At 38.7% G+C, this 15184-nt stretch overlaps 2 protein-coding genes across 6 annotated transcripts in view; one reads left to right on the top strand and one right to left on the bottom strand.

The window, feature by feature from the left end:
* LOC101171549 (nidogen-1) overlaps positions 1–15184 on the bottom strand; it is a 39884-nt gene that overhangs the window by 19968 nt on the left and 4732 nt on the right. For both annotated transcript variants that reach the window (XM_011481096.4, XM_078947591.1), the window contains 5 exons: positions 11407–11625; positions 3230–3331; positions 1691–1917; positions 931–1490; positions 669–809 (listed from right to left, as the gene is read on the bottom strand). In XM_011481096.4, the coding sequence (XP_011479398.1) occupies positions 669–809; positions 931–1490; positions 1691–1917; positions 3230–3331; positions 11407–11625 (1249 nt within the window). The remainder of the gene's footprint in view (positions 1–668; positions 810–930; positions 1491–1690; positions 1918–3229; positions 3332–11406; positions 11626–15184) is intronic.
* LOC105355082 (uncharacterized) lies at positions 3507–10907 on the top strand. Of its 4 annotated transcripts, none has more exons than XM_078947606.1 (7): positions 3507–3637; positions 4638–4702; positions 4876–4947; positions 8350–9367; positions 9459–9611; positions 9807–9896; positions 10172–10907. In XM_078947606.1, the coding sequence occupies exons 4-7, from the start codon at positions 8366–8368 to the stop codon at positions 10361–10363; spliced, it is 1437 nt and encodes a 478-aa protein (XP_078803732.1). In that variant the 5' UTR covers positions 3507–3637; positions 4638–4702; positions 4876–4947; positions 8350–8365; the 3' UTR covers positions 10364–10907. The 4 variants fall into 4 exon arrangements, with proteins under 4 accessions (XP_078803732.1, XP_023810065.1, XP_078803739.1 ...); XM_023954297.2 differs by having other exon boundaries at positions 4876–7582; XM_078947608.1 differs by lacking the exons at positions 3507–3637; positions 4638–4702; positions 4876–4947 and adding an exon at positions 7443–7578.

Here is a 15184-nt window from a genome sequence, read left to right as displayed (position 1 = left end):
ATTATTCAATCACGCTTGGTGATGGTAAGCTACAGTTGTAGCCCCAGCTGCCCTGGGGCAGACTGACAGAGGCGTGGCTGCCATTTCGCGCCTACGGCCCCTCTGACCATCACCACAATCACACATTTTAAACGTTGGACATGGATGCCAATAGCCACTACCTACTTTTATTGAGGCATCTGATTGGTCAGATTCTAACTTGAATAACTTGAACTACAGAAAAGACTGGTGTAGAAATTAGTATTAGCAAAAACTTGTAAAAATGAAAGGTAGCCGAGGAATATTAGTTATTCTGACAAATAGAATGAGTAACAGTTGCTTATTTCTCAATAGAAGTCTCTAGAACTTTGTTTTTTTAGAGCTTTCTGTTTGGAAAGCCAAGGGGGAGGAGTCAGTCATTCAAGTTCTCATAAACAGTCAGTGGTCTTTTTTGACAATATTTTCACTTTTTACTAAGTTTATTACTATCTGACACGTCTAAACTGCATTTACAACAGGTTCATACCTAAATGAAAGGGAAAAGCGTCACCTTTTATTGTCATATAGTTACGTACAATAAATAAATTGTTACATGGACGTAACAGAAGAAAAACACACAAAAATAAAAACAGCAAACAAATTGAAACAAAAACCGTCACTGTACAGCCTTTGTCTAACTTTTATCATACCTTCTGCAACACAGTCTTTTCCGTTGCCATAGAAACCCGGCCTACAGTGGCAGCAGTATCCGTCCCTGTAATCTCTGCATTCAGCAAAAGCAGAGCACCTGTGCCTGTTGTGGATACACGTGTCCAAGTTGTAGCCAAATACTGTAAAGAGACAGAAATATTGATCCATGTAATACTACACCATTTAACAATTCAACCAGATTTGAACTGGTAGAGCTACTGACTGGTTTCCACAAGAGAATAAGATGTCTTAATGATTTACCATCCACGTTAAGATCTTCATCTTCGTCAATCACAACAACCTGGGGGTACTGGTGCGGTGAGTGTGGTGACTCTGGTTGGACAGAGTCAAGGTTTGTGTATCGGTGTTGCACTGGGTCCGAGTCTGGAGATGGTATAATGGGTTCAGGAATGATTTGTTTTTGTGTTAAAGTCTGATGTGTAGGGTTTTCGGTTGCAGTCTTTTCAGGGTCCTCGGGCTGACCCTCAGGACTGCTGTACGTTGGTGCAACGGGGTCTGAATCTGGGTCTTCTTGTTCCACATGGTCTTTATAATTTGGTGTTTGGGTTTGGAGTTTTGTTGATTCAGGGCTGATAGTCGTGACCTCTAGGTGCTTGTACTCTGTGGTGGTCGCAGTTGGGAACTCTTCTTCAGTGGTGTTTATGGTCTCAGACTCAAAGGTTGAAAGGTCCAGCTCCTGCAGTTCATTCATTTGTCTATCCTCAGGGGAGCTAGAGGCCAGTCCTGGTATGATGACAGTGAAACCAGACAAGGCGCCGATCTTGTAGACCCAAATCCCATTCTTAGCTGAGTTTGTCATTCTGGAAGACATGGAATGAATAAAACACTGTCAGTACCACCATTTCTTCCTCAATGAAAAAGTTGTGCTCAAAAATATAGACGCTCTCATGAAAGCACAACTTAAAATGAGTAAAAGTTTAACGTAAAAGGAAATAAATAACTGTTTATATTTTATGTTTATGAAGCAATAAACTATTTTTGCTCAAAATGGATTTCATACGTGGCGAGCTCCATGATGGATGTCTCATCGTCTGTAGTGGTACGGACATACAAGCCCTGACTGGACCAGATCCAGCCTTTTACAAGGCCTTCGTTGAAGCCAGCCTCTAGCAGCGTACGCTCTCCCCCAACTGATGTGGAGAAAAACTGCAGACCGCCCCTAGGGTACAGCAGGATGGCGTAGGAGACCGACTCGGTTGAAGCCACAACAAGTTGGAAAGTATTTCTCTGGGAGTTCAAATGAGATTTCAGGGACATGGTCAAGAACATTAGATAAATACTGACTTGACAGAAGAATGGTTTTCTCCTAAAGTCTATATTAAGATAAAGAGACAAAACAAGAAGAAAAAATGTTTTTTTCACCAGAGGTCCAGATTTGCAAATTGTGACTACCTCTCATTGTTGCGCAAATGAGGTCTTCTGTCTGCTTTAGAGCTGCTTGAACCTTGTTACAATTTACAATTGCAATGAATATAAAAGATTCTAAAAATATATATATTTTGACAAACAATCTGTATTAACCACCTGGATATTAAAGTCAGTGTCAAATGTACCAAACTTCACTGAAGCAGTCATAACTACAGGCTCACTATCATTTGTTGTCTCACTTGTAACCACAAACTAATTCTTTTTGTCTGGAGAATCAGTTATGTTTTTAAATACAATTTTACAAAAAAACATGCAAAGTTCTAAAGTTCTAAGAGCTTTTTCTCTAAAGTCCCACCCCAACCATCTTCTGATCTATTATAAATTCCTAATGGTATTTTAATTAAAATAATGTAGTTTTTAGCCAAAATAATAGTATTTTTCAAAAACTATCATTTCCTAGAACATAGTTTCAGCAGATCAGCAGTAGTTTATCAGAATTTTTCCTTTAAATTGTGGGCGGGGCCCTTTCCCTCCCCATTGATGAGAGCTCTTTTTTTAGTCTTTGTTTAAACTAGCTTGCACTCCCTCACACCACAATAATGACATTACCAGTGCTACAAAAAATGGTGAGGAATATTGGAGCTAACAAGCTGGAAAACCAAGACGCACATAGATCATCGTTTATAAGTGGATGCATCAGAATGAAGCAGAGCAGGGAGCTTGTATTTTCTACGTAACAAATTTGCATTTTTTCCGTCTGGTGATTATTCACAATGTTTTAAATAAAGAAATACTCAGAAATGCTATTTTGATATTTAAGTTTCTTTATATATGTCCTCCATCATCAGAAAAAGACCATTTTCATTTAAGTGGGGTTTTAAATAACATATTACCAAATAAATGAATTAAAACAAAGTCAACACGTTTTTAGTCAATGTAAAAACTTCAGTTCGGTGTATTTTGCAAGCATCATCTTATTTTTCTTTTCTTTGTTGGGTTTCTTTATCAAACACCACCAACCTACAGCATTTCTGTTTAAAATAAATCAGGTGAACTTGCCTAATAAGAACTAGTCTGTCTACAGAGCTAACCTACTGTAATTTAGGGCTCTGCTGTAGAAGATAGACCCACACTTTGTCTGGTTCCAGAAAAACAAAAGACAGCAGCTCACCTTAGCAAACAGCCCATCCCCTCGTCCCAAAGTCCCCTGGGCAACCATGTTCTCCCAGGTAACGATGAGGGCATTCGTGGGCTCCTCTTCTTCACCTGTACACTGAAAAAAAGGAGACAACCGTCTCTTGGATTAATCTAAGCATATCTGGTGCATTTAAAACAATTTCTACATGTTTTCGAGTGAAATGTGACTGTATAATGTATAATCTACATGAAATGAAGAGATTACACATGGATTTGTTCACATCACTTTGGAATGAAGCAACTCGGTTATGTTGCAATACTAATTATCGGGATACCGCACGGGATTTCATCTCGCGCGCTAAGGATTGTTGGAAAAAGAAGGCAACCATCTCAGTCAAATCCGATGCCTCGTGGTACGATACGTCACACCGCAACTTTCCCGGTAAGTCTTGAATTTCTAAATGAATTGTGACAAAATCTGAGTCAAATGTAGCTTAATGTCTCAGGAGTGACTACATAACGTTAACGTTGAAATAAGATGACGTTATCACTCTGTTTTATTTGAATTTGTCTTTTGAGCTGGAGCGGTCAACCGCGTCGTCACATTTTTGCGGCGCTCCTAACATATTTTGGTCTTCTGTGTGATTTTTTTTTTTCTTCAATTAATCGAGGTTTACATTGTGTGTTACCGGCACATTAGTGTTTGGAGAGATTTACATCGAACAGCGTCTGCTAAGTACGACGAAATTTTGGGGCCACGATGAAATTTATTTTTGTGGAGGATCATTAGGATGATATTTTTCTTCCTCACTTAGCAAAAACAGTCGAAATGTCAAGATTATATTCGAAATAAAGTCAAAATATAATGTAAGAGTGTCGTAGCCCTTGCGGAGAAAAGGGGTGGGTTGAGCGTGAAAGCGAGAGAGAACGGGAGCGCGTAGCTAGACTGAAAATTTGTAGCTGGATATCTACTGTATGCCGAGTGTAAATCGTGGACAAATAAAGTGAAGAGACTCCTCATCCAGCCGTGGTCCGAGTCGTCTGTCCACCAGCTAATTTCTCTGGACGCGGGGTCTCAAACACGAACGCAGCTCGTCCCTGGAGTGGAGCTGAGCGGCTCCCTTGCGTTTACGGTCATCAAGCGGTGAGCAGTAAAGTTAATTTCGAGAATAAAGTCAAAGTGTCATTCTTCTCACTAATAAATGCAGTTTCTAATACAATCTTGTTATGTTGAGAATGAGACGCTACTGCTGGGTTGTGATAAAACTTAACGTTTACTAAAAAATGCTGCGTTACCCGGAAGTCATGGCAACAGTTACATACACAACAACAACAAAAAAATAATACACAAATGTTCTGTGTGGCCCTAAAACTCTGTCCTTGCTAAGTGCTTACTTAGTTGGCTGCATTATTTTAATTACTCCTCCCCTGTTTTGCTTCAGATTGACAAACTCAAGTCATCTATTCACCTGGAGTCAGCTGAAAGGCGTGGGCTCAAGTGTTTGTGGTAAGAACAAGAAGTTGTATTTGCTTTTAAAGCTTTCAATGCATTACATCTACTTTAAGTTGCTTTGCAAATTAGCGACAAATGAGTTATGTTTATCTCAGGAATGTATTTTTGAGTCAATTACAATTTTGTCCTCACTATAAGTTAATCATGTTTTGTTTCCCACTTTACAGTGAACAGTGCTACTAGTGTTCCAGTGACAGAGTGAATGTGGCAATGCAAGGCCTGCCCTTCAGTTTTTCAAAGTAGGTCCCACCTTCTGAAGCATTATCGAGTAAGACATGTGCATTATGGAAAAAACAGTCGTATTCCATGTGTTCATGAAAGCTGTCCATGCACTTTTAGAACGTGGAATGCACTATTAATTCATTTGAATAGATGCCATGTTATTAAAACTAGTCACCATCATTCAGAGAGATGTACTTATAGCTGCCACTTGTGTCCCTGTAAGGATCTTGTGTCTGAAAGAGATTACTGGACTCATATTAATGCACACTTGAAAAAAAACGAGGTTGTAACTTGTATGTTTTTGCATTGCGACTTTGAATCAAATATCTTAGGATCTTTTAAATCCCACAAGAGCAGGAAACACAGACTTTACTCATCCAAAGATTTTAAACCAGGAATAGTAATATCAGCAACTGTTGCTGCCCTAGATTCTGCTTCCAGTGCTTCTGATGATGACATTGAGGATGCTCAACCAAGTAGCAGTGCTGATGGTCTAAGTGACCTACCAGATGTTATTCAGCACAGTTTGGCAGCAGCTTTGTTAAAATTAGAACATTTTTCTTGTGTGCCAAGCAAAGCAATCAATGAGTTTTTGGTAGAACTTCACTACTTAACTGACTGTCTCTCAAAATCTCATGTAGAAAGTGTTATAGTGAATACTTTTCAGAAGCACAATGTCCAAGTAGACAGAGTTGTTATTGAGGAAATAATCTCTTTGTGCTCAGCAAATCCTTTGAATAAGGCCATAGAGAAGGGTGGGCCTTTGAGTACTGCATACCAACGTAAGCAATATTACAAATCAAAATTTAATGTTGTTGAACCGGTAGAATATATATTGGATGCAAAAGAGAACAAAACATTACAGTATGTTTCCATCCTAGAATCTTTGCAAGTGCTGCTGAGTAGGAAGGATATTGTGGATAAGGTAATTGGTAATCACAACACACAAAGGGAAAAAGGGACTGGAAAAGAAATTTTGTACAGGTCATATAAGGACGGTCTGCATTGTAAGGAAAATTGTTTGTTGTCTGGGGAAGACCTAAGTTTATCAATTACTTTGTATGCTGATGACTTTGAAGTCTGTAATCCTCTGGGAACCTCCCGCAAAACCCACAAACTTTGCGCTGTCTACTGGGTACTAAATAACTTACCTCCAGGGTCTCATTCTAGTTTGTGCTCGATTTTTCTGGCCATTTTGTGCAAAACAAACAATGTAAAGTTATTTGGCTATAACAAGATTTTAGAGCCTCTAATACGTGACCTGAGATCTTTAGAGGTTGATGGCATTTTTGTTCCACAACTGCACAAATCGCTTAAGGGTACAGTCCAGACTATTGTTGCAGACAATTTAGGAGCACATGGAATAGCAGGCTTTGTGGAGAATTTTACAGGCCCCTTCTTTTGTCGTTTTTGTACAGCACCAGCTTCAGACATTCAGTCACATGAGGTTAGGTCAGGAGCTTTCAGCCTCAGAAGGAAAGAAACACATGAAACCCATGTCAGAGCAGCCCTAGATGGTGGCAGTAGTGTTTTTGGAGTTAAAAGAGCCTGTCCATTTACTCAAGCACTTTCTCATTTTCATGTGGTCAGTGGCTATCCTCCTGACATTTCTCATGATCTTCTTGAAGGTGTTGTGCCTGTTGAAATAGCATGTTGCCTGACGTCACTGATATCAAAGGAGTATATCACCTTGGAAGAAATAAATGGTTCCATTCTCCATTTCCCTTACAAGTGGACAGACAAAACCAATAAACCTCATACTTTGCCACAAACACTTTCAAGAAGGAAAACAATCGGAGGCAATGCCCATGAAAATTGGTGCTTGTTAAGATTGCTACCATTTCTTATTGGCCCCAAGATTCCTGAACATGAGCCAATATGGCAGGTCTTGTTGGATCTAAAACAGATTGTGGAGTTAGTGGTTGCCCCAGTTCACAGTGATGAATCTATAGCCTACCTTGAGAGCAAAATTTCGGATCATCGGCAAAGGTATCAAGAGGCGTTTCCTAACAACACTTTACTGCCTAAACACCACTACATAGAGCATTACCCGCGACTAATACAACTATTTGGGCCTCTTGCGGGCCTTTGGACCATCAGGTTTGAGGCAAAGCACAGTTTCTTTAAAAAAGTTATGAAACACACCAGTTGCTTTAAAAATGTCCCTTTGTCTCTGGCTGTTAAACATCAGATTATGATTGGCTACCATTTGTCTTCTCCAAATATTGATAAACCAGTTCTGGATGTGTCGCATGCATCCACTGTCCCATTAGATGTTTTGAAGGAAAATCTGGCTCAAGCATTTAAACAAATAAATCCCAGTGTATCTGAAATAAACATCGCAAAAAATGTATGGAGCAAAGGAATAAACTACAGACCAGGAATGATAGTGGCATATGGTTCTGAGGGTGGCTTGCCTGAGTTTGGGGAAATCCATCAAATATGCATTTTGCAGCAAAGACTATTTTTTGTGTTGAAACTTCTGTGTGGGTGGTATTGTGAGCATTATGGAGCCTTTCAGCTGACTCCATCTACGGCACGAGAACATGATCTTGTGGAAGTCTCTGACCTGGTTGATGAGTATCCACTGGCTGCCTATGTAGTTGGGGGTATACGGATGGTGACCTTGAAGAGATCAATCTGTATCTGTAGGTAAGACTTAAAAATCATTGTGCCTACATGCTCATACAGTTTTTAAAAGGACACCCAGGGTTCTTTCTGAACCTGCTGCACCCCCAAACTTCTCTTTTCTTTTCTTATCCCATTTTTACTAATCATATTTTTTCTCTTTATTGTTTTTCTTAGCTTATCTCACTCCTTTCTTTCTTCTCCAATGTGGACCTTCTGTATAAGACAATGGAGAGAAAAAACAAAAATATTACTTAAGGAATTTTTAAAGTTAACATTATGTATTTAAAAGTTTTATTGAAGAAAATTGAGTAAATATTAGAATGTTGTGGAAAAGTTTGAAACTATATTGCATGGGAACCCTGGAGGGCTTCCTTTTACACTTCTCTCTTGAGTATGTAGCACACTTCCTCTGGTATTGACCTGCGTTCTTTTCAGTCTTATCAGTTACAGAGATGTTAGTTCACCTTTTGTGTTTAACCATGGTGCAATTGGCAACAACATCCACTCTTGACTGTGATGGAGATACTGTGTTGGAAAAGTTTTTTGCTTTGTTTGTACACATTGTTTCTATCATGTACTAATATGCATGGAAAACCCTAGGCACTAACTGGTGTTTTATTATCCTTTTTGTTCAATTTTCTGCGCACTTTTGACAACTTGATGTTGGCATGTTTTTTTTTTTGTCAGATTCTGAAAAGTATTGGTGTTGCACCAGTAAACCAGATTTGGTGATTAACAATATTTCTTAGGAAATTGATCATTTCATTTTTTTTTCTTTTCCCTTACAGACAGTGAAGTGAGACCATGACAAATCAGGCTGTTCTCAGAGTTATCCTTGGACCCGACAACAGTCAGAGGGTTGTGATTTCTGCTGGCCTGCCTTCATCTGTGGCTGCATTGGAGGCTGAGATACAGACTCAATGTAAAATAATGACGCCCTTTCGACTGCAGTTTATGGACCCACTTTTTGGAAACGACTTTGTGAACTTGACTTCAATAGAGGAAATACAAGACAAAGCGACACTCAAAGTTGTGTACACAGTCATCCAACCTCAGGATCAAGATGAAGATAGTTTTTCCTTTCCATCAACCAGTGCTCCTGATGTCGCCTCATCTAGTTCTGGTGACAGCACTGTTATTCTTTCATCTCCAGAGTCTACCTCATCACGGTCATCATGGCCAGATTTGTTCCTTGTTCCTCGGTTTACATATGATGCAGAAATTAAGTTGGAGAAGGCCCATGTAGCTTTCAAAGAAAATGGGATGCTGCTGATTCCTGATCCAAAGCTGAAGTCTGACATATTGGAAGGGTTGATCCAGGAGGTAGTCAAACACACAGTATATCCCACAGACAGAAAGTTTGACCAAGTTGCAGAGGCACTCATCCTGAGGCATCCATGTTTAAAAGAAAAGGGCTCACCCAGTGGCTATGCAGGATGGAAGATGAGCCTCAAATACAAATTGTCAAACTACCGCACACATCTCAGGAAAGTAGGATGTCCTGAGGTATGTGTGAATGCTTTGAAACATAAACCAGCAGAGAAATGTTCTCCTGCTTATGATGTTAAGAGACCAAAGAGGGGTGAAGTGGATTACTGTCCCCCTTTTCCACTTGGAGAAAGTGAACAGTCCCTTGAGACAATAAGGATCGAACTTCTTTCAGATGTCAAGAAGCGCAACAACAGAGATGCAATAAAGGATAAAATGAACAAAACCTTTTCATTAAGAAGACAAGAAGTAATTTATGATGCTCCCATGATCAGCGAGCTACAAGAGAGATGGCCAGCTCTTTTTGATCCAGCAGAGGTAATTAAAAAAATTAAGCCTCGACAAGTTGTCGTAGAGGATGTGTTCATCTAAAGACAATGCTTGATAATGCTTATTAATGTTATTTCAGATAAACGCAGAGTTCAAGCGCATTACAACCATGCCTCTACAGTCAAGGTTTCTGTCGCAGCTTGACTTTCTGTCTGAAAGTCTGCTGAGAGTGTTTTCAAAGCGATCAGGGAAGCAGGGCAAAATGTTGAAAGACATGACAGACAGGATGATGGTAAGAACTTGTCAATTATCAAACTTTTTTAACTATCAAGTGTAAATTGCAGTCAAGACTTGTATAAATAAATCCATTGCAAAATCACGACTTCCTCTACCTGAGAGTACTGATGATCTGTCATTTTTAACGCGCATACACTGTCTATTGAAAACTTGAGTTCAAATTTCTGTATTTTCTTTTGTATTTCTTAAGGATGACGTGGATGCTAGAAGGGAGTCCCTAATTAAAGGACTTTGCCTCTATTTGAATGAGAATCCTGACATCTTGGTGCATGAGTACATGGTGAGTGTTATAAGTAGATTACTGATTTGCTACATTTTTAAATGTATTCAGTGCACTCTGTGATCCTAAAAACTATTGTAAAGCTTAACATTATTCATTTGAGCTAGAAGTTGTCGATTTTATTTTTCCTCCCAAATGTGCTATTGATGGCGGGGAATCTACCGCAACAATAATTTACTATGCTGCTCACATGTTTAAACTATAGCATGAGTACTTTTGCATTCAAAAGATCAGTTTAAAAAAAGCAATCTTCAATAAATATTTTCTTTGCCCAGGACATGACTGACGTCTCCACTCTAAGTGCCATTGAGAAAACAACAGCGGGAGTCTATGTTGCCAAGGAGACACCAGGCAAGGACTTTCCTGATGTTGGCATCATCATCGAAGGTGTGGTGATACTTCAGGACCTGGATAATGTGGCCCTTGCAACAGCCATGCTGTTTGGACTTTTTACTGCTTCAACATGAGTTACCCGGCACAGCTCCGCTACACTTTTGAGGTGATTCAAAAGGTGGTCATGGAATTGGATCCGACTGAACTCTCGAGAAAAGCCCAAAACTTAAAGACAAAACTTCAATAAGGAAAGATCATTGTTGTGCAGGTCACATGTTTAACTAAAGGTAAGAGGACAGTTATAGTTCACATACGCCCTCTTGCATTTTGGACATTCAATTTCTAGGTGAATGATCAGCAACCCAAAAACCATCACATTGTTCAGTGTAGTGTTTATTATGTGGGATGGTTATAACTGTTTATCTGCCATGGAAAAGTAGTGCCAGTTTTTTCTGTTTGATTGGCATTGTATTTCAATTTAGTTTTTCCAAGTGACAAAAGGATGATTGTACACAATCTGAAAAGGTTTTAGTTTTAAAAAAAAAGTTTTAATACTTCTAAGGCTATTTTGAATCAAGATGTCACAATACCAGTGTTGAAATTTTGGACACTTGCTGTATTTTTGACTGTTTTTTGTACTGTGGCTTTTGAAATAAAGCTTTGACATGCAACTGTTAATTTTTGTCATTTATTTGAGTAAAAATGAGTAATGTTAACAGAAAGGTATTTGCAGTTGTACAAATGATTTATTTTAATAACTAATGATTTTTTTTAATGGTAGCATCATTGTTTTGAAATATTACTAGTTCTTACAGGCAGTTATATTAGAAAAAACAATACATATTTAATTTAAAGGTCTTATGTATTTGACATTAGGATAGAATTCAAAATTGTAATATGAAAAATAAGTTGTATTTAAGTAAGCAGATAGTTTTGGAGTAAACATTACTGAATAGTGTTGAAATAAAGTGATGAGATTGTGACCAATTAAACTGATCCAAGAGCTCAAATTACATTGTGGTAACATGTCTCAATCACATATTTTTAACACAAAATAATCAGTTTTGTTGAATGACATTTACTTGTGTTAATTTAACTTGATCGTTTAACTTGCTGTGAAAGCAAAACATCTGTGTGCAACCACTGTCCACTATTGAATTAAGTAAATCGAACATACTTTTTTTTTCAGTGTAGGGAAAGCTAGCCTGATGCGCTCCCCAGCTCTCCTCAGCACCTCCGGGCTGTCGTCCTCCCGGAAGTGGACTCGGCCCAGGCCGCCTCCACTGTCCAGGTCTCCCAGCAAAGCTGCAATCATTTTAAAAGGGCTTGGCATTTTTCCAAGGTACTCCTGTTCAGGTGGAGGGTTTTCAAAAGCCAAAAACCCATTGGTGTTAATCTGAAACAAGAAAAAGATCAAGTTCATTTGTTAAGAACAGAGTTTGATGATAAAGAAATAATTTCTTTAGAGGGAAAAAAACCTCTTTTGCGTGCACATTAGGCCTGCACAATATACTGCAAATTTATTGTTATCGCAATATCCAGCTCTGCAATATGCATATCGAAAAGACAGTGAAAATCGCAATAAATGATCAACCTTAAATATGTTAAAAACAATCTTATGGCAGCTAGAAGCATTTAACAAATCAAATAAATCCCTTTATGCATTTGACCTGGACGCCTTCAAGTTGTTTACCAATTGGATGGAGGCCTATTGTGTTAGATTTTTGTCACCTATGTCGACGGGGATAATTTGGAGTATAATTTTTAAACTGTTGCAATGAAATTTGAATGATGTTTTTGGTTATTTTGCTATTTTTTTTTATAAACCCCAAATTATATCGTTATCGCAATATTAATCTTTAATATTGCATATCGCGAGTTTTCCTCATATCGTGCAGCCTTAGTGCGCATAAATGTGAGTGAAGGTTCTTATTCATCCGGGTGACGCTGTCTTAAAATTGAGTGAAGGCAAAAGCAAACTTCTCAAAACTCCCAGCAAAACTAAAGCATAAACCAATTTAAAGCCAGTTCTTTTTTTTCTTTTAGGGCAAAGCCTGTTTTTTCTCTCTTTATTTTTTTTAGCAGTCAACTATAGGAGCAAATTCCTGACAAACAATTACTGTTGGATTTGAATATTTTAAATAAAAAGCTGTTTTTTTTAACTGTGTGTAGTTTGCAGTAAAACACGAAACAGAGCCATTTGGAGCAGGACTGAGTTTTGGAGGTCTTTCTTCAAGAAGGAGCAGTCTAACAAAATGTACCTCAAAAAAGTTTGAGTCTCGGATTTAAAGTAGTCTTTCAAAATTAAGACCGTAAACCTTTAAGTTCCAAGTTCACAGAATCAAAACAAAGCTAACTGGCTTCTTCAACATGTTAATTACAAAAAAACAAAAAGAAAATACACATATTTAACACATATTTAACTTTGTTGTTAGCATTTTGTGCCGGCACAACAGAGCATGTTTTAGAATCCTCTTTCAAAGCACAATGACCCTAACAGACAAAATACAGAATTATCCACCTCAGACATACAGGTACGTCTCAGATCAAACAGCTCTAAGCCCAACGTTCAAAGGCTAAAGCCTCTGAGAACATGAAAGAAACATCCATAAGGAAGATGCTGCTGGAAGATTTGAGAGGAAAAAGAAATATGAGACAAACAGGAAAGCTGCCATGCTTGAATGCCTCTGTAAAGCTGGGGTCTTAGCGTGGATCTGTCTTGAGGGGGAGATTTTGAATCCCTTCACCCACCCCCATTCAGGAACCTCTGCCCCCTCTAGTCCCCGACAGACTTCCTCAAGTGAAACGCATGAGCGGCATCAGCATGTGGGTTAAAAGCCCGAGTGTCTCAGCAGGTGACGGACTTTAGGAAAGAGTTGAAGATGCTGAATGGAAGTAAACAGCAAGACTTTAGTCTGAGAGGAACCAGTAAGCAGCTTAAAACGACCTTAGACAGCGGCAGGAACTAAGATTGGCTTTTTTCTTCAATTGGAAAAGCTTTTCACATTCTGTAATCAGATTCGGAAGCTATGGTTCTTTTCACCTCTAAAAAAAAAAACAGTTGTTTGCACCTCAATGCATCTATAACTGAAGCTGCCATTACAGTAATAGGGGCAAATTGACATTCTGCAGAATAGCCCAACAATAAATTCTTTGGACTTATGCTCTTTAGCTTCTTTTCTCCTGGAGAATAACACGACCCAAAAAATATCTATTGTTCATCCTTTCACATAAATGAGGGTGTAATTTAAGGTTTAGATTAAGAGAACAAGACAGTCTTTAACGCTGGAGAACCCAAGAACAATTTTGTTCTGGGCTTTTAAAGTCAATGTATGTTTGTTCACTTTGGGTAGCATCAACTAATATAAGTCAAAAATGAATAAATATAAAAGAAGAAAAGAATAAAAACAAGACTAAACTTGATCAAGCGGGTTCTCCGGGGCTAAGATATAGTTTTTGATTTTTTTATTCATTTGAATGAAGGTGTTTATGAAACAAAACAAAACCGCTTTTATTGAAAGATAATAGCCACTGGGGTATTCATGAACCTGCCATTATATTGAACTCATACATTGTCAAGTCTTTCACCTTTAAAATGAAAAAAATGAAATTAAAAGTGAAAGAAAAGTTCAGTACAAGAAGTGAACTAAATGTAATCTACAAAATGTGTTTATGTAATTTAGTTTAACGCCACTTAAAAGCTTCTTTTTTTTGTTGAATTTCTGTGATAATTCTACTGGACAGCAATAATGCCTGCATTGTTTGTGGACTTGAAACAGTGGGAACACACGGAGTCTTTCAAGGGAACTTGCCAGGACATCGCTGACATCACTCACATTCGACCCTGAGATCGTCATTATCAGCACAGGAGGGAGGAAGACATTGGAGGATAACCATCTGGGTTTCTGAGGACAGACGTCTAGTGTGTAATCGCTGCAGATGTTCCGACTCTGCACAACTTCCCATCATGCATTGAGCAGAAGGGGAGAAGATCTGCAGCTGCAGAGAAATCTGGAGCGCGACCAGGGAACCACAGGGATGATGAAAAATGATCTTTTCATCCCTAACATCTCCACGACTTGGACAGAAGGATCAAAGGCTGTCAACACAAGATGTATAATTACTGGGGAAGTAACAGGATATTACTGATATTAGGGGGCTGGGGTTTTTTAGTTGGGTACACTTAAAAGAGAGGGGTGGGTCTTTTATAGACTATATGTACTCACAGCAGCTAATTAAAGCTTTACGTTGTGGGAAACTAAGGGAAAGCTGAGGTATGACACTTTCTGAAGTACCGGGCTTGCGATTTAATTTGAAAATATGATGGAATATAGATAGTTTATAGAAACGTTTTCTAAACCCACAAATCCCCTCTGGGGTCACAGGTTGCTGGAGCCTATCACAGCTAGTGTTGGCCAAAGGCAGGGTACACCATGGACAGTTTCCCAGTCCACTGTAGGGCCAACAGACAAAGAGCCCCTCACTTAAATTCACACCTCGGGACAATTTAGAATCAATTAAAGACCCACTCTGATAAAAATCATGTTTTGGGTGTTTTTAACATGTATTTGTGGCATTTTTCTCATGATGGAGGAAATATACAAGGAAATTGTATTTAAAATTGCATTTCCGAGTATTTCTTTATTCAAATTGTTGTGAATCAGGAGGTGATGAAAAAAGGCTGTTTGAAGAACATGGTATCAGACAAAAAAAAAAAAAAAAATGGTCAGCCCAAAAATTCCGAGCTCCGCTTCATTCTGATGCATCCAGAAATTACACAAGTAGGTCTTTGTTTTCCTCAACTGAGCTTCATCTGGCAACAAACTGTACGGCTACATGGATCTGATGTGAGGGGCTGTACGCCAGTGGAAGAGCATGTAGACACCAAGCTCTAGATGAAAGGGGGGTAAGGGGTCGGGGTTGTTCCGTAAGCTAGCAAGAGAGATTGTGGATGA

Source organism: Oryzias latipes, chromosome 1 (assembly GCF_053564925.1).
Source record: "Oryzias latipes strain Hd-rR chromosome 1, Olatipes_Hd-rR_3.1".
Lineage (NCBI taxonomy): Eukaryota > Metazoa > Chordata > Actinopteri > Beloniformes > Adrianichthyidae > Oryzias > Oryzias latipes.
Note: the sequence above shows the minus strand (reverse complement) of the source record. Positions and strands in the feature narration are given on the sequence as shown.